This window comes from Varanus komodoensis, unplaced genomic scaffold (genome assembly GCF_004798865.1).
Source record: "Varanus komodoensis strain SLA01 unplaced genomic scaffold, ASM479886v1 scaffold11, whole genome shotgun sequence".
In the NCBI taxonomy this organism is placed as follows: domain Eukaryota; kingdom Metazoa; phylum Chordata; class Lepidosauria; order Squamata; family Varanidae; genus Varanus; species Varanus komodoensis.
Genome location: NW_025335317.1, coordinates 1,512,141 through 1,533,284, shown reverse-complemented (window position 1 = coordinate 1,533,284; position 21,144 = coordinate 1,512,141). Strand labels below are relative to the sequence as shown.

The 21,144-nt window shown below is 55.1% G+C and overlaps 1 protein-coding gene across 1 annotated transcript; it reads left to right on the top strand.

Annotated features, from left to right (window-relative positions):
* Nucleotides 1-252: 252 nt before the first annotated feature.
* On the top strand, nt 253-20,294 carry PDLIM1 (PDZ and LIM domain 1). Its single transcript, XM_044420196.1, has 7 exons — nt 253-400; nt 1,347-1,498; nt 10,379-10,463; nt 12,417-12,604; nt 17,913-18,067; nt 18,919-19,036; nt 19,841-20,294. The coding sequence occupies exons 1-7, from the start codon at nt 302-304 to the stop codon at nt 20,025-20,027; spliced, it is 984 nt and encodes a 327-aa protein (XP_044276131.1). The 5' UTR covers nt 253-301; the 3' UTR covers nt 20,028-20,294.
* Nucleotides 20,295-21,144: the final 850 nt, after the last annotated feature.

Sequence of the window (21,144 nt, the reverse complement as noted above, 5' to 3'; positions counted from 1 at the left end):
GCCTGCAGCGGCATCGGCAGCAGTGCCGCACCTTTAACGTGAGCAAGCTCCGGGAGGACACTCGCCGCCGCCGCCGCGCACGGGCTCCTTCTCGCAGGAGCAGCGGCTTGGCGCGCCCGGCTTCCGCCAGGACGGCGCTCCCGGGGCGCCTCCGTGCCCGCCGCGCCCCTCCGCGCTGCGTCGGCAGGAAGGGCTCCGGCCGGGCGCGCTCGGCCGGGCGGGTCCGCGCTGGCACCGCCTCCTCGCCCGCCGGGAGCGCCGCGCCGCCCAGGCGCGCCGGCTCGAGTGCGCAGCGAGCAGCATGAGCGCCACGCACCGCGTCGCCATCCGCGGCCCCGGGCCGTGGGGCTTCCGCCTGGTCGGAGGCAAGGACTTCGAGCAGCCGCTCACCGTCTCCCGGGTAAGCCGCCGCCGCCGCCGCCGCCGGAGAGCACCGCGCGGCCCCGAGCCGCCCGGGCACGTGCCTTTCTGGGACTCAGCGGGAGGGAGCCGCGGGCCGGCGCCGGGCCGTGCCCGGGCAGGCGCGGCCGCGGGACGCCTCCTTGCACGAGGGTGCCGCGGTGGAGCGGGCTTCCCTGGCCCGGGACGCAGCTCCAACGCGGCGCCCGCTGGACCTCTGGGGAGCCGGCAGGCAGGGCAGGGGGTCCCGTTGCTTTGGTCGCCCTCGAGGCACTCTGTGGCTAACGGGCGTCCGCTGAACGCTGCGTGGGAGCGGAACGGGGGCACGGCAGGGGTCTCGGGGCTTGGGGGACCGGCCCTCCCAGCCCCGATCGACGCAGACGCTGGGCGAAGCCTTCCTCCGGGTACCCCGCCCCTCGAGAGGTTCAGAGGGTGGCTTCTGGGGGTGATGGCCCCCCACCTTTGGAACAACCTCCGCACGGCAGCCCACCAACCTGGCAGTCTTTTCCGTGCCAGGCTAAGACAGACCTCCCTGCAGAGAGAGGCCTTTAATGATCTCCGTGGTCCTTGAGGGGCTTGGTGGGTTTACCAGGCGCCTCTCATCTTTCTGCAGACTGGGTCTTCTTACGGTATTTTTATGGCTATTCCAGTTAAGCTTTGAATGGTTCAAAGCTGTTTTAGGCATCGTATTGTATTGCTTTTATATCCCATTGGGAACCACCCAGCTTCAGCTACAGATGGTAAAGGAATGGAATGCCTGTGCTAATATGACCTCGCCAGACCTTCTCTGTAAGATAGGCCTTTATTGCAGGTAAGGCGGTTCTTTTGTGTCTGCCCTCCCTTCTCCTTGAAGCCGCTCAGGCCCGCAGTGGAGAGGGTGCCTGTAATGGAGGGCACGCAGGCGTCCTTTTCTGACCCTTTCTGCCCTTCTTCCTCCCGTCTCCCAGGTAACGCCTGGCAGCAAAGCTGCACTGGCCAATTTATGCACTGGAGACATCATCGTGGCCATTGATGGGGAGAGCACGGAGAACATGACTCACCTGGAAGCACAGAACAAAATCAAGGGCTGCGTAGATGAAATAACTCTAGCAGTGGGCAGGTGAGTTGCCTCCTTGACGGAAGGAACGCAGCCGGACTCTTGTTTGCCTTGGAGAGCCGCAGTGTCTGATCGCGTTTGGCTGCTCTCTCTAAGTTGCCCTTGAGGGCACTCCTCCTGCTGCGCGCTGTTACGTTATGCATACTGGGTATTTTCTCCAGGGTTGCGTATTTTCAAGAACGAACCTCTCTGAGAACCCACGGCTTGTTGCTGCGTTATCCATCCCCGCGGCGGTTTCTTGCGAAGTCTGAACCCGGCAGGATGCCTTGATCGTGGGCTGCTGGGAAATGCTAGCCAGCTGCCCAGGAAGAGCAGTGGGACCCCCTGCCGCTTCCTTGCCGGTGCAACCACCGTGCTCCCTCGCTCCCTCTCGGCGCCCTCCGGCCCCTGCGCCCCTCCCCATGTATGCATTCCCAGCCCTGCGCGAGTGCACAGGAGCTGCCGGGAAACCTTTGCCAGTCTCCCCTCCCCTCTGTGCTCTTGGCTTGCTGTGGCACTGGTGTCCACTTCGTGATCCTGCTCCTCGGGGGCAGCAGGAGGGGGGAGCCAAAGTGGCTCAGGGTGCGGGGGGGGGCTTCCTCAGGGGTTGGTGAATCGGCCCTGAAGAGGCTGGTTTATTGGCAAGGGGAGTGCCAACATGGCGGATGAAATTGGCAAGGATGGTGACAAGAGGAGGGCCTTGGCGCACTCGGCCGCATAGCCGACTAGCGAGCTCCAGGCCGCCACCCACCACTCTTGGTGGAAGGGCGCAAAGGGCGCAAACTAATTCCATTCACCGATCTGATGCGGCAGGAGGATTTCGGGAGCAGGCAGCCTGGATGCGCCTGTTGCGGAAAGGGCGCTAAGGCTGGGGCCCAGGAGAGCGGGCGTTCTACCGCAAAGGCCCCTGAACCACATGCCAGGAGCCAGTGGGGGGGGGGGCGGGATGGGACACCAGCCAGGGCAGGATGCAGAACACCCTGCTCTTTGTGGAGGGAACGGCTGCCCTGTGGGAGCTTCGGGCAATGCTCCGTCTCTCCTCAAAGAAAAGTCCAGACCCTTCAAGGAACATTTTGAATAGTACTTGCTATTTTGTCCTGTCGTCGTGGAACTCAGCACACGTATCTAGCATATTTTCCATCTCAGCAAGTTCGATGGGAAATACCACGTCCAGTACTCTTACTAAAGATGGCTGAGTCAAGTCTGTAAGGATGCTCAAAGCCACTGGAATGAGCGGATGCGGGCATGCTTTTGGAGGGGGCATTCACTGGAGGGGAGCTTTCATTCACAGGGCCGCCGTAAGTCAGATGCTGGCCAGCGTCCCCCTCCGCAGAGTACCCTGTCTGCTCGAGTGAGAATTACGTGGGGATCCTTCGCCTCCCCAGGCCCGCAGTGGCTCTCTGGCCAGGGGGTGGGGTGGGGTGGGCGGGGGAGGCCCCTGGAAGGAGCCCCAGCTTCCACGAACTGGATGTCCCCCTCTCCACAAAGGAAAGAAGGAAACGGCAGCTTGGGTTGTCCGAGGAAGACGAGCGGAGCCACAGTGCAGTGCGGAATCCCCCGTGCAATTTGAAAAGGCCCGTTTCAGATGCTCGCATGGGAAGGCAGGTCTGTGCAGGCAGGAGGAGTTCAGGGAGCAGAGTCAGGCCACGTCCCTGGATTGCACTTCCCCGCTCCTCGTGACTAGCGGAAGCAGAGTAACATTGGATGAGCCACAGGCCGGCGCACGTGGCAGTGCAGTGACGGCACCCTGGTTGGTCTGCATTGCGGCACTGCCGCTCCACCTTCATTGCTGGGTTTAGGTGACTGCAGCGTGCCGGTGCGCTGCTCCTTCTCGGGCCTCTCCAGACCTATTCCTTGCGTTGCCGTTGCGATTGTCCCCTCTCTTGTGCCCACCCCCGAAGCTCAGGACGTGGCGTGCCTTGCCTTGCCTTGCCTTGCCAACCTGGGTTGACGTTCAGAAGCAGCGGGGGACCATCTTACTGCTTTGGCTTCTGCAAAGGCCCCCGAAGTGAAACAAGACCAAGCCCCGTCCCTTGAGCTGCTCACAGGCGCTTGTCATGGTTCGGAGAGGGACTTGTCTCTCATTTTGCACTCTGCTTCCCAGGAGGAAGGAAGTTGCACAGCTCCTCCCGTCCTGCCCTTCGTTCCAAAGCCTCAGGTCATGGCCGCCCTTGTCTCTGGGAAGCCAGCACAGGCTGCGTGCAAGATGCCTTCAGGCAGGAACTGAAGCCTCCCTCAGCAAGCACCTCCTTCCATTTTCTCATGCATCATCAGCCAGGAGTTCTCTCCTTTGTCTCCCACCCTTCCCTGGAAAGGACTCATTATTTGCTCTCCTTTCTCGCCTCCCAAGATGTGCCTTCCTGGAGGCTCCAGACTGTGTTTTCGATTTCTGCTTCTTGCCAACGCTTGTTTATTCTGCCAGATTGGCACCCAAAGCTGCATTCATAGATAAAGGACTTCTTTCCGCCTTCCTTTTTCGTAACAGAGATGAGCAAACCTTATGCATGGTTATGCAACTACTGGGCTAATATATAACCATGAGTAATCATACAATAGGACTCTTGGAGCAGTGGCCCTCCAAGAATGCTCTCGCGTATTCTTAAATCTGTTGTACTGGCTGCATGCGATCTTTTCTTCCTGACTGCCCTCCCAGAACTCTGGAACAAGGACTATGAAATTATCTCTCACCTTAAATGCTGCAAATGCTGAGCAGTCTGCCTATTCAGTTTATTTGAGTAACAGCAGAACATGGAGACAGAATAGAGGTGAAATGGAAAACCATTTAGTAGCATCTGCAGACAACTCATGTAGGAGAGATGTTTTAACGGGGGACCAAGAAAAGCACAATGTCAAGGAATGTCAGTGGTTTTTGGTGCTTTGATGTCTCTTTTTAAGCAAGTTCAGTACAAGGAACCCAAAACTAGAAGGAAAGGTTTACTGGAGATACCTTATAGAGGCACTGGCAGGGATCTTGTTGCAGGGGAATGGCAAAGTTGCATGCTTGTAAAGCAGCGTGTGGTTGTGATTCACACACACAACATGTACCGCTGCGGCTCTCCTGTGCTTTTCCTTTGTGTGTGTGCTTTGCTGCTTGGAGTCACATTGCTGGCTTTTAGAAGCCTGCACTAAGCAGAAGAGAATCCTAAGAATTCTGCAGTAGATTAATCTGTGCTGTGACACTGACAACTTCACATGAGCTGTCCTAAAATGATTTCTCCCATCTTGGGACATTGGGGAACATTTTGCAGAGCAGCAGTGGTGCCTGTCCTTGGAAAAGGGGTGAGAAGTGGAACGCTTAATCCGTGCTTAGGACTTTAGAAGAACCGGGACTACTCAGTTTTGAACTGTGTAACAGACTTGCATTATGACCTCTGTGTCAAACCTTTGGACTTATGCCTAATGTTGCCTTCTAGACCTTAGTCCTTCTTGACTGATATTCTGTGCATTTGATCTTTGCTACTACTCTGACTTCTCTCTGGAAAATCCCTGTTTGCCCAGCAAAATCCTGTCTGCCTTTTGCTTGCTCAGTTTCTCAAATAGAATTGACTGTGTTGCATAGCTAAGAACTGGGGCTGGCTAGAACAGGACTCAACAAAGAATGGAGGATTACTGGGCTTAAATCCCAGGTGGTTTCTTCCAGAGTTGCAGGTTTCAGCATTATTTCAGACAATCTAGGAATGGGGTGTTGGTTAAAGCTGACTGCAAATGGAAGTAACGATGTATGAGAGTCAGCACATTGATCCCCTTGCTTGCGGACCCAACAAGCCATGGTTTAAACAACCCATGGGGTGTTGTTAAGTGAGAACTGGGCCTCTGTGTTAGAGGGTTGCATTCTGGCCCTCAGCAGATCCCTGTACATTTCGCATGCCAAGACAGATAGCAAGCCTCGCTCCAGGAGGCAGCGGGGCATCGGATGTAGGCTAAACACCCCCTTCTCTTATCCCTGCTGCACTTAACTGGCAGGCTGTAGGACTGTGTTTACTGAAAAGAAATTGCAGCTGTTAGAAGTTTAATCTGCATACATTCTAGCTAATTAGAATTATGCAGCGTGGTTGGATTCACTTTGAACATTTGAACTTACCCTGGGTGGCCAGTGCTGCTTGTGAAAAAAATGGATCTCCTCCCAAAATTACAATTACTTTTCTGAGTTTTGGCTGCATTCTTTCGAGATCAACATTGCCGTGATAGGAAAAACTCTTTGAAACATTCATGTAGAGGAGTGAAAGGCTGGATGTTCTCTTGTATGTTTTAAATCAGAAGAAAGAGAACAGCAGCATGAACGCTCCCCTGTACCTGCACGTGGCTACCTTAACCATCACTGTAGCTGAAGGCCCAGCAGGAGTAACTTCACTGGGAGACTCAGAGGAAGAAATGGTCTCATTACTTAGATAAGAGCCCACACATCAAAGACAGAAACTACTCAACTCGTTCGATGTTAAACATCTTTTAGGTTCTAATTATCAGCATTTTTGTGCATTAGAAGGATGAATTTAGAGCTAAATGTTTAATACGATATTAGAAGTATGAAATACTTGGTTTGTTCGGTATGCGGGATTTCAAAAGGGTGGTAAGCTACTTCAGTGCTGAAAATCATGGAAAAATTGTGATCACCATCTCCTCTCCATCCAGGATTTCCAGAAAACAAGACACTGTTTACAGATAAATAGCAAATCTGAGGAGGCTAGAAAGCTAACAACATTTGAAACAATGTGACCTTGGTGTACAGCTAAGCCAGCTGACACAGGATCACCACAATCCATACTTTCCAAGCAGGTTTCATTAACAATGAACAGTTTGCCATTCACAACCCAACAAGAAACTGGAATCTCTTTGGTGGCTGTTCATGGTTAACAAACCATGGTTGGTTCGATGGGCTGGGTTTCGAGAGCAGGCGCGCGTCTCGGCAACAATCTGTGCCAACCCTCGGGCTGTTGCCTCGCCTGAACCCAGCCGGACCCAGTTGTTGTGCTGTGTTGTGCAGACTTGTAGTGTTTCTCATTAGGAGGGCTGCTCAGAGCAAGAAGTGGTCCTGACCGCCCTGGTGGTTGTATCCATGGCGGGGCATCATCGGAAGCCAGGCGAACAACCCCCTCCCAGGCCCCAGGAAGTGACTGGAAACCGACCGGTGAGAGAGGCCAAGCGCTCTCCTGCCCCTGCAAGCCTGCCCAGACCCCCCAGGGCCACCAAGCATCGCAGGGCACGGCTCTTCCTGGCTCGGTATCGCCCGCCATGAGCCAAGCCCCTCCACACTCACTGTGGCGTTTTCCCTCCCTCTTGTCCGTCCGTCCTTCCTTCCTTCCTTCCTTCCTTCCTTCCTTCCTTCCTTCCTTCCTTCCTTCCTTCCTTCCTTCTTTTATGGGGGTGGAGAGGATCATCTTTTACAATCTCCCGTTTGGTAGCCAACGGCAACCCTTTCAAAGTGTCTAAGTGGCAAATTGGAAGGGCTCTCGTTGGATCACCATCTAAAATATGTTTCCATTTTATTCATTTTTCATTTGGGAAATTTCTCTGCTCAGACTCGTGTGAATGTCAGCTGCCAGGGCGTCAGCTTCCTTCCTCTAACGGGGCTGCAGAGTGTCTCTTCCCACAGGGACATCCCAAAACAGCTCAGGCACCGCAAACGGCGATCTCGGGAAAGAAAGGGGAGGGTCGCCCACCAAGTCCTCTCGGATGCCGGCCGGAGGACTCGCGGGGAAGGCCCTGGGGGCACCTGCTCAGTGAGCCCCGGCCAGCCCCCCTTGCCCAGGGCTATTTCGTGGGCTGTGTGAATGGGTCCCGGGCCCTGCCTGCCTGTTTCCCAGGCTTCTGCAGCGGCGATTACAGTGGACGAATGCCTCAGTCCACGGCCAAATCGCGTTGCGAACAGAAATTTCATAAAAATTTTGCCGCAGGTCGCGAACTCCGCATTGGGTGGTGACCGTGGTCATCTCCCCCCCCCAAGTGGGGAGATGGCCACGATCGTGCTGGGGGTGGGGGAGATGGCCATCGACTTTCCTGCACAAGCGCAACCGCGATCTCGGCCATCTCCCCCCCAGCACGGGCATGCCTGTCTCCCCCCCAGCCGCCTGCGTTCGCGCCCGTCTCCTCCCTCCCCCAGCATGCTGGGACAACGGGCGCATGCAGGGAGGCTGGGGGGTGGGGCGGGGAGATGGCCGCAATCTTTGTTGTTCTTCGTCACTTCTTCACATTTTTCTGATTTAAAAAATGGTTACAGAACAGATTAACCTTATTTACATTGACCCTTATGGGGAAATTTGACTTGGCTCACGACCAATTTGGGTCACGACCAGAGTCCTGGAGCGGATTAAGCTCATGAGCCGAGGTACCAATGTATATTAAAGGCCTCAGCATTACCGGTGTCGTCTTCGAGCCAGCAGAGCATTTGGGTGCACCTGCTTGCAGGGGAAAAGGAAGTCTTTCCTTTGCCACTCACAGGGATAAAAACATTGTCTATTTCGCCTCCTTATCTGAGTAGCTTGGTAGTGCCAAGAGTGACGTTCCCTTCCCATTTTTATGTACCGGTCAGTCGGCATGAGTAAGTCAGCCGTTCAAGTGCAGCCCTGGAGGTGGCCTGTTGTTTTAACACAGAGCTTGGCTTCCTTGCGGCCCTGCAGCCTGCCTTGTTCAGCAGAGAGAGCTCATGGGGGCCCGGGTTGCCTGTTGGGGGGAATCAGCCCCAGTGACTCATTTCCCTCCGTGTGTGCCAGTTGCCCAGCCTGTGAGCATCCTTCTGGGGGAGCCCCAGGTAAGCAGGTAAGCGGCAGGTGGCCATGTGCACTCCCGCCCTGCCTGCCTGGCGACCCCATGCCTTGCTGGGCTTTGGAGCACAAGCACCGCGAAGGAAGCCCCTTTTAAGCCCCCGTCTGAAGGTGACCACCCACCGTCTCCCCACTCCTGATCTATGTCGTCATGAGGAGGGCAAGAGCAATCGAAGGGGACATGGGATGATTCGGATTCTCAGATGCCAGGTCGGAAAGAGCGCTCCCATTCACAGCAAGCTCTGGAGCTGCTCCCTGGTCCCCTCGCAGCTGCCTCTCCGAGGTCTGGAAATCAACTTCAGAGAGGGGGAACGGGGAGGTCTGGAAGGCAGGATGCATCTTGCTGGTGCCCCAGCGAGGGGGCTCTGGGGCGGCACAGACCGCAGTCTTAGTCAGCCTGGAGCCTTAGAATTTTTTTTCTCAGCATGTTTGGCACCATCGAACCCAGCAAGAACACTTGTTTTCATAGAGGTGGCTGGGCAGGAGGTGGATGGCGCTGCCCGAAATGTCTGAACAGGCTCCTCTTTTCTATTTAAGTTTGGAGCATGTCAGGCGGGTGGGTGACTTTTGCAGATATGAAGCGCTGCAGCCATTTTGCCCTTTTGGAAAGGCAGCTGTTTTATATTTTAGGAAGCTAACTTGAGTTTGCGAGTTTGGAATGCTGGTCTTTAATTGGAAGGTGAAAGCCTTCCCTCGTCCATTCCCATGCCATGACCAAGAGTCTGGGAGCCGCGATTCCCACCTCAGCTGCATGCCTTTCCCATGAGTTCAGCTTTGCATGCCAGAAATACAAATTTGTAAACAGTCGGGACAACTGACAAAGCCCTGGTTGGGCAGATGGCCAAGCCCTCAGCCGTGGTTCGAGGACTGGTCCCAGGCCACGGACTTGCTCATCTCCTTTCTGTGCCGCTTCCCCTCTCGCCTCCCTCCTCAGTGTGAGCTGCAGTGTCCCCTTCTGAGCGGTTTGGTATTTCGGGGTCAAGCGCACGTCATCCTGCCAGGCAGGGGTCCCAAACTGACGCCCGTGGCATCTCCAGTGGTGCTGGCGAAAATGCGCCAGGGCTGCACCCACACATCTTTTCCATGTTTTAGGGGCCCCTCTCTCAGTGTGCACTCTTGGGGTCGCATGCAGCCGCAGCAGCGCATCAGCGCGCCTTTGCGCGTGGAGGCTGGAGTGCCGTGGGGGTGGCGCCGGCCCAGTCCGCTGCCTTCCTGGGCCTCAGGCAGTCCACAGCGGGCCAGGAACGGTGCCTCCGCCGGACTCGCCCGGGCCGAGGTCCTCGAGGGAGGGAGGGAGGGAGGGAGGGAGGGAGGCAGGCGCTAAGGTGCCCCCGTGCAGCGCCTGGCCCATGTCAGCCCCGGGGGGCCCGGCGAGGCTCTTCCCGCTCCCCCAGAAGGTATTTCTAAGCGCACGAGAGCTTGGGAAATGCCAGGGCAGCAGGCTTTCTTGTCCGCCTGCTGCTGCTGAGCTGTTCACTGGGCAGGAAGAGGAGGAAAGAGCTGCTTCCTGGCCCCTCGCAATCTGCTTGCATCCACACGGACGGACGTTCCTCCTTGGCTTCTCTCTTGCCGCCTCTGCTCTCTGCACCCAACCGCCTTCCTCACTCTCATTCCCCTCCTGTGCCCCTCGCTTGCTCCCATCGCTCCCTTCCCAGCCCTGTCCTTGCGCCCTCTCTCGACTCACAGTTTGCACTGCTGTCTCCCCACACAGCCTCTAGCCCCACTCCTTCTGCCCCCCCACCTCTTCTGACCAGCCAAGCCCCACAGCAGCCCTTGGTGGGATCAGCCACACTCTCCGTGGAAGCCGTTGTTGGTGCCTCCACCTCCCAGGCGGCCCATGGGTCCGAAAAGGTGGGAAGCACCTGGCACAAGGCCCAGAGCAAGCTCTGTGGTGCTCCTCAGGCACATTTCCCTGGCCCCTTCAAGGGAGTGGCCCCAAAGGTAGAGGGCTGCCACCCTGGCTTAGGGGACATCCCTGCGGACCGTTTCAGCTCAGCGTTTCCCCGATGTGGAAGGTGCGCCAGGGCTGCACATGCTGTGGGCACGCCTGGCACAGTTCATGAGCAAACCTCGTAGCCTGGATCCCGGGGCACGGCCATGGATATGCAGCGTGTGAGAACTAACCGCCGGCTCTTCCACTTTGCAGAATGGAGTCAAGAATTTGGTCACCCCTGGTTACCGAGGAAGGGAAAACCAACCCGTACAAGATGAATCTGGCTTCCCAGCCACAGGTCAGTGCCCCGAATTGTGCCCAGTCCCTTTTCGCCAGCATGTGTGTGCTCGGATTTTCTCCGCTTAGGCAGAAGCAACTCTCACATGGCTAAACAAAGCAGCCATGGTGGTCCACGGGGGGGGGGGGGGGGGGCCGCACCCCCGCCGGGGGGGGGGAGGACCCCCCCCCCCCCACCTCCTTCCCTGCCCTCCTGCCGCCCTCCCGCAAGCCCCTTCCTGGTCAGGCATGGTGGCCAGGGATTCACCTGCACCAGTTCGCAGGGCGGGTGGGCAGGCAGCAGCACTGCCCATGCGGACGCGCCCCCCGCCCCGGGTTCGGGGTCGCTTGGTCTGCCTGCCCCTTGCCTCTGCCTGCCTGGGAAACATGAATCCGGAAGGGACCCTCCCCTCGCAGGCTTGCCCCGGGCAAGAGCGCGCCTGCCTGCCTGCCTGCCTGCCTGCCTGCCTGCCTGCCTGCCTGCCTGCCTCCCAGCCGCAAGCCCCTTTGCCAGACTGACGTCATGGCCCCTTCTTCGAAACGGACGGACGGGCTGCTGCATGAATCGACTGGGCTTGCCTTTCCTGAGGCTTTCCTTTAGAGCTGCTGGTGCTGTCACGTCCTCCAGGGATGAGATAATTGTTGGTGTTCTGTGTATTTATCCCCATGGAAACGGGAGAGCGGAGGGTTCTCGGAGCTGGGCGTGTGCTTCAGCCTGTGATAAGGCATGGAGCAGTTGGCCAAACGCCCCCATTGTGAGAGGCCTGCTGAACTTTGTATTGTTTCTGCTTATTTCCATGGATATGAAATGCTTAATGAGCGGAGGGGGAGGACGCAGGCAGCGCGTCCTAGTGGTTTCACACACTGCCCAGGAAGAGGGGGAAGAGCTGGCCTCCAGTTTTCTCAGAGCTCAAAGCATTTTGACACTGGTTTGCCCAGGTACAGCTGGGACATGTGTCATGCGGTGATCTCAGGACTCCTGCATTTCCTTGCGTTGTTTCCAGGGGCTTGTCATGCTTTCGGTTACTTGGGACTACCAGGAAGCCCTGGCTGGCCCTCAGCTGGCACCTCAGAGCTGGTGCGCCGGGGTGAAGTGCTAAGACCTGAATGCAGCTCCCTTGCGATCCTGCACGGCTGGAGAGCACTGCCCATGGCAGGGTGGGGTGGGCGGCCGAGGCCGAGGCCTTGCCTGACATGGCGGGGTGTTGGCTGGAGGAGCCCTGCGTGCGAGCAGCTGGAGCCATTTCCCCCTCTGCACGGACGTTTCTCGTGACTGCTGCCATGTGCCGTCAAGCCACCTCTGCCTTGCAGTGACCGGTGAGCGAGCGCCTCCCAGCTGCCCCACCCAGGGCGGCCCTGCGCATCCAGGGCCGTGGGCTCCCTCATGGCTCATGGCACGGACGCACCTCCTTCTGGCCGCCTTTTCTTCCTCTGCCTCCTGCTTTCCCCGGCCCGAGTGTCCCCTCCAGCAACGTGCTCCAGGTGCAGCCGCTGCACTCTTGCCATTTCCCTGCTCTGCAAATGGCTCGCGTGGCTTCGGTGAAACGTCCCCGGTGACAGTTCCTCGTATGTACACGGGTCTTCCCCCACTAAACAAACTCCTGGAGGTCCCCCTCTTAGGACCGCACTCGGGTTATTTGCAGCACAGAAACAGAGGGAAACAGTGCGTTGGTTCACAGATGCAACGAGGGGAGGTTTGGGTTGAATTCAGGTTGAGAGTCGGGTTGCAGGTCAGTCCCGAAGAGAGGCGTGTGCCATCGTCCTGCAGGGGCTTAGAACAAGCACCTGGAGGCTTCCAGCCCTGCTGTCACCCAAGACTAGTTTCCCTCCCACAGATCTCTCTCCCTCTGCCTCCATCCTTTCCCCCGTCGGATTAAGCCGGCCAACCTTGTTCTTCACGTGCGCTTTGAGCAGCCGGGTGCCACTTTCCCCCCGCATGCTGAATGCTTCTGATTTGGGCTTTCCTTGTACGCAGGACGTACAACATATTGGAAGTTCACACAACCGGAGCGCGACCCCGTTCACTGCTGGTGGTGGTTCGCCCAAAGTCGTCACTGCTCAGTACAACAACCCCTCGAGCCTGTACTCCTCAGAAAACCTGCAGACCTTCAACCATTCGGTGGAGTCCAGGTCACCTGCTGGTGACCAGGAGCCCAGTAAGAAGTAAGTAGCTTGCAGGACAAGCACCAGCGGGTCTGAGGGGCACATCATGCACCCCAAACACTCTCGGGCTTCTTGATTGGTTACTCAGCTAGTGAGAACCTGCAGGTGTTCCTCAAGACGACCGCAAAATTGAGGCGTGTCTCTTTGCGTGCCATGCCATCGTGCTGCCAGCCTTTGGAACGGTCCTCCCACTCGTAAAAGCAGGTCCCCGGGGCTTTTATGAGGAGAACGGTGCAGCCCAGTGGCTTTTGTTCCCCTTCCAGCGAGAACGGCTCTGCCCTGCAGAGAACGTACAACTGTCACATTTATCCCTGAAGCTTTTGAGGTCTGGAGGTACTTTTTTGAGGGGTGGGGTGGGGAGGATATCAGAAATTTCCATGGGACTTCAAAGCTGGGTTTTTCAAGGAGATGCATCCATCTGCCAGTCCACCAGCCTATTGTGTTTCCACCCTGATGGTTCAGCAGCAAAAAAGAACGGAACCTTGATATCTGAAATGTGACTGCAAGACTCCTGTGCCAAACTGTAGCCTTCCATGGAAGAAGTCTCAGCTGATACTCCCCGAACACTTTACGAGCGTCAGCCCAAGGTGTGTTGCCGTCCGAAGCAAGAGCCCTGGAGCGCTGCGTGATGCCCTCTGCCCACAGTGGCTGTGCCCGAACTCAATCCAAGGGCTTGCTGCATCCATGCGCCCCCAATTCCTGTCTCCATCCGTCCGTCCAGTGCCACCCGAAGCAGGTCACCACACCATGCTGTCTCACACACTCTCATACCATTCATTCACTTTCACACAGAAGTACATCCACGCCCTGTTCACTCGCGCGTGCCCGTCGCCTCCCACACACCACACCCCCCCAGCCACTCGTGGCAGGCACTCGCCACACTCCGCCTGCTTCTCGCCCACACACACATGCCCTTTACTCGCCTCCCGTGCAGTTCCGCCCGTCTGACATTCACTCCCCCAGTCCGCGTCTCACACAGACGCCACTGACAGGTGCACTGCCGCATCCCGCCAGCTCTGTCACCCACGCCCAGCCCACTCAGCTACGCCCCGTCCATCCCTCTGCTCACTCGGAGCCTCTCGCAGCGGGTGGGTCTTTGCGGAGACGGCATGGACCTCAGTGTAGCTTCTCCATCCCTGTCGTTCCTGAATGCACTGGGAAAAGTGGGATTGGTTTATCCTTTCAATGGATTTAGTATACAGTTTTCATACTTTAACTTCCTTCCCTGTGTCCATCACCAATGGCGCTCCTCTACCAGCCGCACCCCCTTAGGGACTGGGGGCACGTGTGTCTGGTTTTCCTTTGCATCAGACGGCTGCTCTCCTCAGCTGCTTTCCTCCCTTGGCAAGCAAAGCCCCAAAGTCTGTGCATCGCAAACCATGTCGAAGTGGTTCGGGAACAGCCCGAGGAGTCGGCTCGGATCTGCCCCGGTGCTGCGTGGAAGGGGCGGCATCCAGGCACGGAGTACAGCATGTGCAGTCCAGCCCTTCTTTACAGCTCTGTCATGGAAAAAAGCATTCTGGATTCTTTGCAGGGACAGACAGATCTCTTCTGTTAGCCCACCTTCCCCAGGTAACAGTGCCTGCTTCTTATGCGGTCGCCTTAAGTAAGCCCGGCGTGCGCGAGCCTTCGTTATCTGTTCCTCGCTCGTTGCAATCGTTTGTGGCACGTATCCTGGCAGCCTTGTTCTAGATGCATTGAGCTTGGGTCGCTTCCAAAGTAACGTTTGTCCCTTCCACCTCGCGGATGGTTCTGTTTTGTTAGTAAGCTGAACTGCAGTTTGCTTCTTAAAACTGTTAAGGGTTCCAGGTAATCCCTGACAGGCACATGGTCTCAGGGTGAGCTGGTCCTCTGTGAAAAACCATGCAGGAGCAATAGTCTGCACTTGAACTGCACTTGAACTGCTCTTCCTGCACTTGAACTGGAAGCATAACAGGTAGAAATGTATCTGCATTCAAGGCTTGCAGGAACAGGGATGGCCGTTGGAATCAGTGGTGCAGGAGGGTCGCAACTTTGGACTGTGGAATCAACGTCCCACAGGCCCCCTGCCCCACCTTTGCTGAGGTGTTGCTCTGAAAGGCCCAACAGACATCTCTTTCTTCCCCCACCCACCTTGCGCTGAGACTCCATACTTACAGCCAGCTCGATATTTTGGCTTTGCTACAAGCAAAGAAGCAGGGGTGGGGGACAGGAGGAATAGTTTGCAAGCCCTGGTTAAAAAGAAATAAGCTGAGTATCTGCAGCTTTGTACGAGGGGTCTTCAAAAAGTTTCTGCACCTTTATATTTTATAAATATATTTTATATATTTTTTGCTGATGGCATTAAAAAGTTGGTATGGCACAAAGGAAGGTGAATATGTAGAAAAGTGGTTTGATTTTTTTTAAACTCTTAATAAATAGTTTTAAAAAGTGCAGAAACTTTTTGAAGAATTCTTGTATATTAAACTCATTTCAATCACAGCACCTTCACGACAGGGATAGCATGGAGTTTGCTTCTGCTGACCTGATATTCAGCACCTTTACCTGGAAATAAGCGCTCTTTTGCTGTGAAGTAGAAGTACGAGAGAGATAATCTGTGGGCAGCCAGCTAGTCCCCAGCTGCACATGTTTTTAAGATAAGGGAGAGCGGTGCAGCTTGTCCCCCTCTGGATGCTACTTTCGGGAGGCCTGGCCTTCCAGCCCTGCGCCCAGCCATAGCAGCACCTGTGTCTGAACATGCAGATTTACCTGTGAAGGGTACCTGCAAGCCGGGGGAACTTCAGGAGAAAACATTACGCTGGGAGTGACCCTTGGTGCACGAGGCCTTGCTCTTTCTGTTGTGCATGCTGCTGCACTCCGTGGTTTGGGTCCGTCAAGTCACTCGCTGCTTTATTTGCGCAAAGCGGAAGGACCATTTCCACTGGGCTGACTTGGACACTGGCATGGGCGGCAGCTGTTTCCCTTCCAGACACTCTTGCCATTTGCCATGTTTGTCCGTCGGCCACAAACTGGCTGGATGCCCCACCTGGCGTCGCGCAAGTGCTTTGAAGGTCTGGGCAACTCATAAAGACGTAGAGGTGGGAATTGCCACAAAGACTCCACTGCTGTGGAAACCCATTTTCAGACACAGTAAGAATGTCAAGAGGCTGCAGGTGGCGCAGTGGTTTAAACCGCTGTGCTGCTGGGCTGGTTGATCGAAAGGTCGCCGGTTTGAATCTGCACAACGGGGTGAGTTCCCGTTGCTCCGCCCCAGCTCCTGCCATCCTTGCAGTTCGAAAGCATGCAAATGCAAGTAGATGAAAAGGTACCACTTCGGTGAGCAGGTAACAGCGTTCTGTGCACTTCGGTGTTTAGTCATGCCAGCCACATGACCACGGAGACTGTCTGCGGACAAATGCTGGCTCCCTCGGCCAGGAGACGGAGATGAGCACCGCCTCCTGGAGTCAGGCATGACTGGACTTCACGTCAAGGGGGAAACCTTTTAACCTTTACTTAAGAATGTCAAAGTCCCCCTTGATCTCCTCAGAGTATTCAGAAACTTTCTCCTGGTGGATCCAGGAAACCTCGCAGGGGCAGGTTGGTTTTGGAACATGTCTGGACACACCGTGTGGGTGCAGCCTCACCACTTCCCCGCAGTCTTCCACAGCAAATGGGCAACACTCAGCCAGTTTCCCTTGTTCCACAGTGCCTGAGAAAGACAGGTGGAAACGCACATCCACAGCACGCAACCAAGTCCCTCAGTTCCCAGGACCCCGTTCAGGGCTTTGCTGAGGACACTGGGGCTCGAATCTGGGAAGCTCCACCCGCTGCGTGGCTGGGGATGACTCCGGGGCACCACCTTCCGCTTTCCCACTCAGCTCCCCTTCAGCCTCTGCATCTTGCTCCTGTTGTGATGCTCTGCCTGGACTAAGTCTCACCTTGGCTCTGACTTGAGATCAGCTCGGTGTTGGTAAAGGCAAGGAAGTGAAGTACTATTACATACAACCAGGTTGAAATAAAAGCAACTGGAGTCCAGCACGGTGAGGTGGTTTTGGACAGGCACGCTTCCAGAAACAGGGTGCAGAAGCTGAGTGGCCCAGGGCTTAGGGGAGGCTGGCGTTGCTGCTTGTGAAGTGTTAGCCTTGCGTGGGTGAGAAGGCTGGCCGAGCCCTCCGGGGCTGCCTGGCTTCCAAGACCTGTGTGGACTGGACCCAGCATGCCTGTCCTGGGCCCCTTTGAATGCACAGGAAGTGTCAGGTGTCACTTTCAGGTAGAGGCTCAGATAGTAGCCTCACTGGTGTGATAGGAACGTCCTCGCCCTAATTTTGAGGAGAAAGGGATGCCACCTAAACGTCCAGCCCCTCATTAAAACAGGAGATCCATCCAACATGGGATGTGTCCTGATGGCTCCCATGAATAGTGACAAGACCTCATCCACAAAGGGAAACAATCCACATTTCTTCTGAAAGAAGCAGAAAGGACAGTGTGCAGGGCAAAGGGGAACACGTTTGAATGGTTGCTCCGATACAGTTCACACATCCGTGCATGTCTGCACATCAGACATCACAGCCAGAGCATCCACACTGCCTCAGGACAGAGCTGCTTGGCATGAAGTCAGTGCTCGCCTGCGGCTCCGGCCAGTGATGGAGTGGTGGGGAGTCGGATGTGGCCCACAGCTGTGTGAGCCAGTCTTCAGGGCTTCGTTGACGGCTGCGCTTGTTGCCATCAAGTGGGGGGTCTCATGGATCCGGTATGGGCTGTGCAGGCCACGCCAACTTCTGCTGGTGAGTCGTGTTATACTCATGTGCAAGTTTGCTCATTGCCTGCCCTCTCTGGTTGAGTAAGAACGGCCGCCACAGAACACGTGCTTGGCAAGCTTCCCTATTCCTGTGCAGAGTGTTGCCAAGAGGGTGGATCGAAATCTATCAGCAAAATTTGTGAATGAACTTAAAAGAAAAGGATGAAAAGCTTTCTGGAGGTGTGCAGCTTCAGAATACCTTCAGCACCGACCACCCAGTCCTGGAATGGCTACTCCCTCTGGGTACAAACTTTTATGGCAGCCCAGTGGCGGCTGAGAGGCTGGGCAACATTCGTGAAGTTGCATCAGTGCTCTCAATGGGCACTGAAAGCTTGCATCAATGTGGATTTAAAGTAGCTGGAAGCTAGAAAACCTGGTCGGGAGGCAATTACTTCTTTTTGCTGCATTTGAGGGTAGATTTTATCTCACTGGAGCTTGGTTGTACAAATGCGCTTTGCATTTCCAGCTGTTTCAGGCATGTGCACTTATTTAAAAAAAGTAGCACAATTTGACATGTTATTAACTGAAGGTGCTTGATTTACATTTCTTTAGCTTGAACCATCTTAACCAGCCTCCCAGTAACTTAGCGGTTGACAAAGACTCTGAGGTTTACAAGATGCTGCAGGAGAACCAAGATTCAAATGAGCCTCCCCGGCAATCCGCCTCATTCTTGGTGCTACAGGAAATGTTAGAATCAGACGGAAAAGGTATGGGCAGCGCTTGTGCTTTGTTGCTTTAAGAAACGGAGTCAGTTAACCACACGCACTCAGCTAGAGCATCAAGGGACAGGAGCTGGATTGGCTGCACTGCACCGCATGTGATGCTAAGTGCGTTCACTCCACATAAGCTGTTGCGCGGCATTACCGGCCTAGCGCAAAAGAAAGGCACCGATGGGGGCGGGGGCTATCAGTGGCTGCTGGCCTCGCTGGCTGTGCGCTGCCTCCATTGATGGAGGAAGGATGCTTGTGTACACCAGTCGCTGAGGAGCATGGGTAGGTGGCGCCCATCCTGCCTGAGGGATCCCAAGGGCAGCTGGCTTGCACTCATGCGGCGGAGCGCAAGGCAGGACGGACTGTGGGCCCAAGCAGGTTCTCATGTTCTTAGCTCTGTTTTACTCCTCCAAAACCTTTGATATCTTCACCACCTCGTGAAGGCATGCTCACGCTCATGGGATCACAGGCAGGCGGTGGATAGTTACATCAACTGTTCAGCTGCTTTGCAAGGAGTTTAATGTAAGGGATGTGTAGAAGGGTAGAGAAGACCCAGGTCAAGAACTAGAATGTACAAGGAAAAAAACGAGAAACTGTTCTTGCTCACGAGCAGCCCAGCCATTGATGATGGGGTCTTTCTGCAGAACACTTGAAAAGGAACTATTTCACACGTACATTGTTTGCATTTGGGACATCACAGCAGTACTGATGCAATTTCACTGATCTCAAATAGTGCTGCAGTACTTTTCATGCAGCAAAACTATGTCCAGCGTCCTGAACTGTGATCTTGATGTGATGCTCCAGGTATCTCTTCTAATCCCTTGTGCTGGGTTTTCAAATACTTACAGGAGACCCCAATAAGCCTTCTGGATTTAGAAGTGTAAAAGCTCCAGCAACCAAAATAGCAGCATCCATTGGAAATTCCCAGAAGCTGTCCATTTGTGGGAAGTGTGGATCCGGCATTGTGTAAGTACTAGTGTGTGCATTTGCTTATACAGAGACTATGTTTAGACCCAACTCAAGACAAGTAGGGTTGGGGAGTCCTGCCAGGACTGGCTCTTACAGGACCCGACTCCACGCAGGTGCAGAGCCCAAATGTGTCCGTGAAGAATTTTGGATCCCGAAATACTGGCACTCATTTATCTTGCAGCCGTTTTTGCAGTCCTCCTTTTTGCCTTGTATTGTCTGAAATGATGAAGCTTTTTCCTAATTGGCAGGCCTGTGTTGCCAGCTTTCTTTTTAAAATACTCTCATGGCTTTAAAGAATGCACTTTTACCCCAGGCATTCTCTCCTGTTCCTTGTAGCTGTTTAAGAACTACAAGGAAGCAAAGCATTCAGCAGTTTCGTTTTAAAAGAAATGAATGCTAATAACATATCCAATTTATAAATTAAAAATTTAAACAGTTCCATAGATCTAAAGATCTAAAAGCTAGAACTTAGGTTGCTGTTTCTTTGCTTGTGCTCAAGGGGGCCATCTGGCGGGCCTCCCCACAGCATCTGGGGCCATGCAGAGGTCCTGCAACCTCTGGCACAGCTCCGAAGGCTGTGCCCCCACCCCACCCTCTTGCACCCCCTAAGGCGGCATCAAAAAGCCCCATCTGCTAAACGGGCATTTGGCCTCAGTCGTGTTAGCGAAAGTGTTTCAAGGGGAAATGGCCAGGAAATGGCAAGAAGTGGAAATGGCACCTTTGCCGTGCATGAAGGAGGGTGGGTGGCCGCAGCGGCCGAGGCTTCCCTGCCCTTTGACCCTGGCACCTTCCTCTCCCCAGCGGCGTCTTTGTGAGGATCCGGGACAAGCAGCTGCACCCCGAGTGCTACGTCTGCAGCGACTGCGGCACGAACCTCAAGCAAAAGGGGCACTTCTTTGTGGAGGAGGCCATCTACTGCGAGAAGCACGCTCGCGAGCGGGTCACCCCTCCCGAAGGATACGAAGTGGTCACCGTGTTTCCAAACTAAGCCGAAGCAGCAGCGCTCGTGTCCCGGAGAACGCTGCCTGCCTCCACCTCTGGATTCTCGGTGCAGAAGTCTCAGAAGGCTTCTTGCCACTTGCCACCGAATACCACAGAGAGTGACATGTTGGTGATTTTTCTAGCTCTAAGGAAACAGCCCTTTTCTTGCTGCCTCCCTCCGCAAAAGGACTGCCAGCCACTATCGGATGCCGTAATGCCAAAGCACAACACTTTTCTTATGTTCCTATTCAATAAAGTGCTTGACTCAAATCGCCGACTGACCGTTTCCCGTTTGGTTTTCGTGTAATTGCCCTGTTAAGACAGCTCTGTGCCTTTCAAGCGTTTCTGTCAAGGAGATTGCTGCTTGTGTGTGTTGGGGGGTGGGGGGAGCCAGGAGATCAGTCCCTTTGAAGAGATCCTCTGGTGAATTAGGGGGCTGGGGGGCAGGGCCCTCACCCTTTTCCATGCTTTCTGGCGATTGTAGGCACAAGGGAAAGGGAAAAGTGCAAAAGTGGGGAGCATGCAGCTTTTGCATGCTAGCTGTCGAAGCAGTGATCTGCCTCTTAAAAGAAGGGGATATGGACATAGGTGTGTATGAATATGCTCCTATCAGACACCCATGGGCAGTGCTGTCAAAAGAAGGGGGAAAGGTGTTAAGAGTCACCTCCAGCAGAAGCTAGAAGTTCTTCCTGCAGAGGGAGTGATTTTTCTGGCTGCTGTGTTCTGCGACCATTCAAAACTTTGCTTTCTCTGGCCAAAGACAACATTCAAAGATAGATAAAGCTCTTTGCAGCCTCTCTGAGTCCATGTGCATGGAGGTTCTCTGATCCACTGACGGGAGACAACCTCCAGGAAAGGCTGGAGTGCACACGCCTAACTTTATAATGAAAGAGGGACGATGGACTCGTGGCAACACCCCCACAGTGTGCCAGCTGAAGGGGCTGCCACTAGCTGCCAATGCAGGGCCCAAAAGGTTATTGCGGTGGTGGGGGGAGGAGAAAGGTGAACTGCAACGGCAGTCTGGTGCCTGGCTGCTAGAATGGGCTGGCTGCGGGCGACCAAACAAGCTCGGTCCAGGCGAGACTGAGACGCGGTTGGTGGCCGTTCTCTCAAGCAGGTGGAGG

Excerpts from the sequence above, each read along its gene's own strand:
- PDLIM1 (XM_044420196.1), top strand. The coding sequence starts at position 302 with ATGAGCGCCACGCACCGCGTCGCCATCCGCGGCCCCGGGCCGTGGGGC. Across the intron at positions 401-1,346 it reads AGCCGCTCACCGTCTCCCGG|GTAACGCCTGGCAGCAAAGC; the intron begins GTAAGCCGCCGC and ends CCCGTCTCCCAG. Across the intron at positions 18,068-18,918 it reads GTTAGAATCAGACGGAAAAG|GAGACCCCAATAAGCCTTCT; the intron begins GTATGGGCAGCG and ends AAATACTTACAG.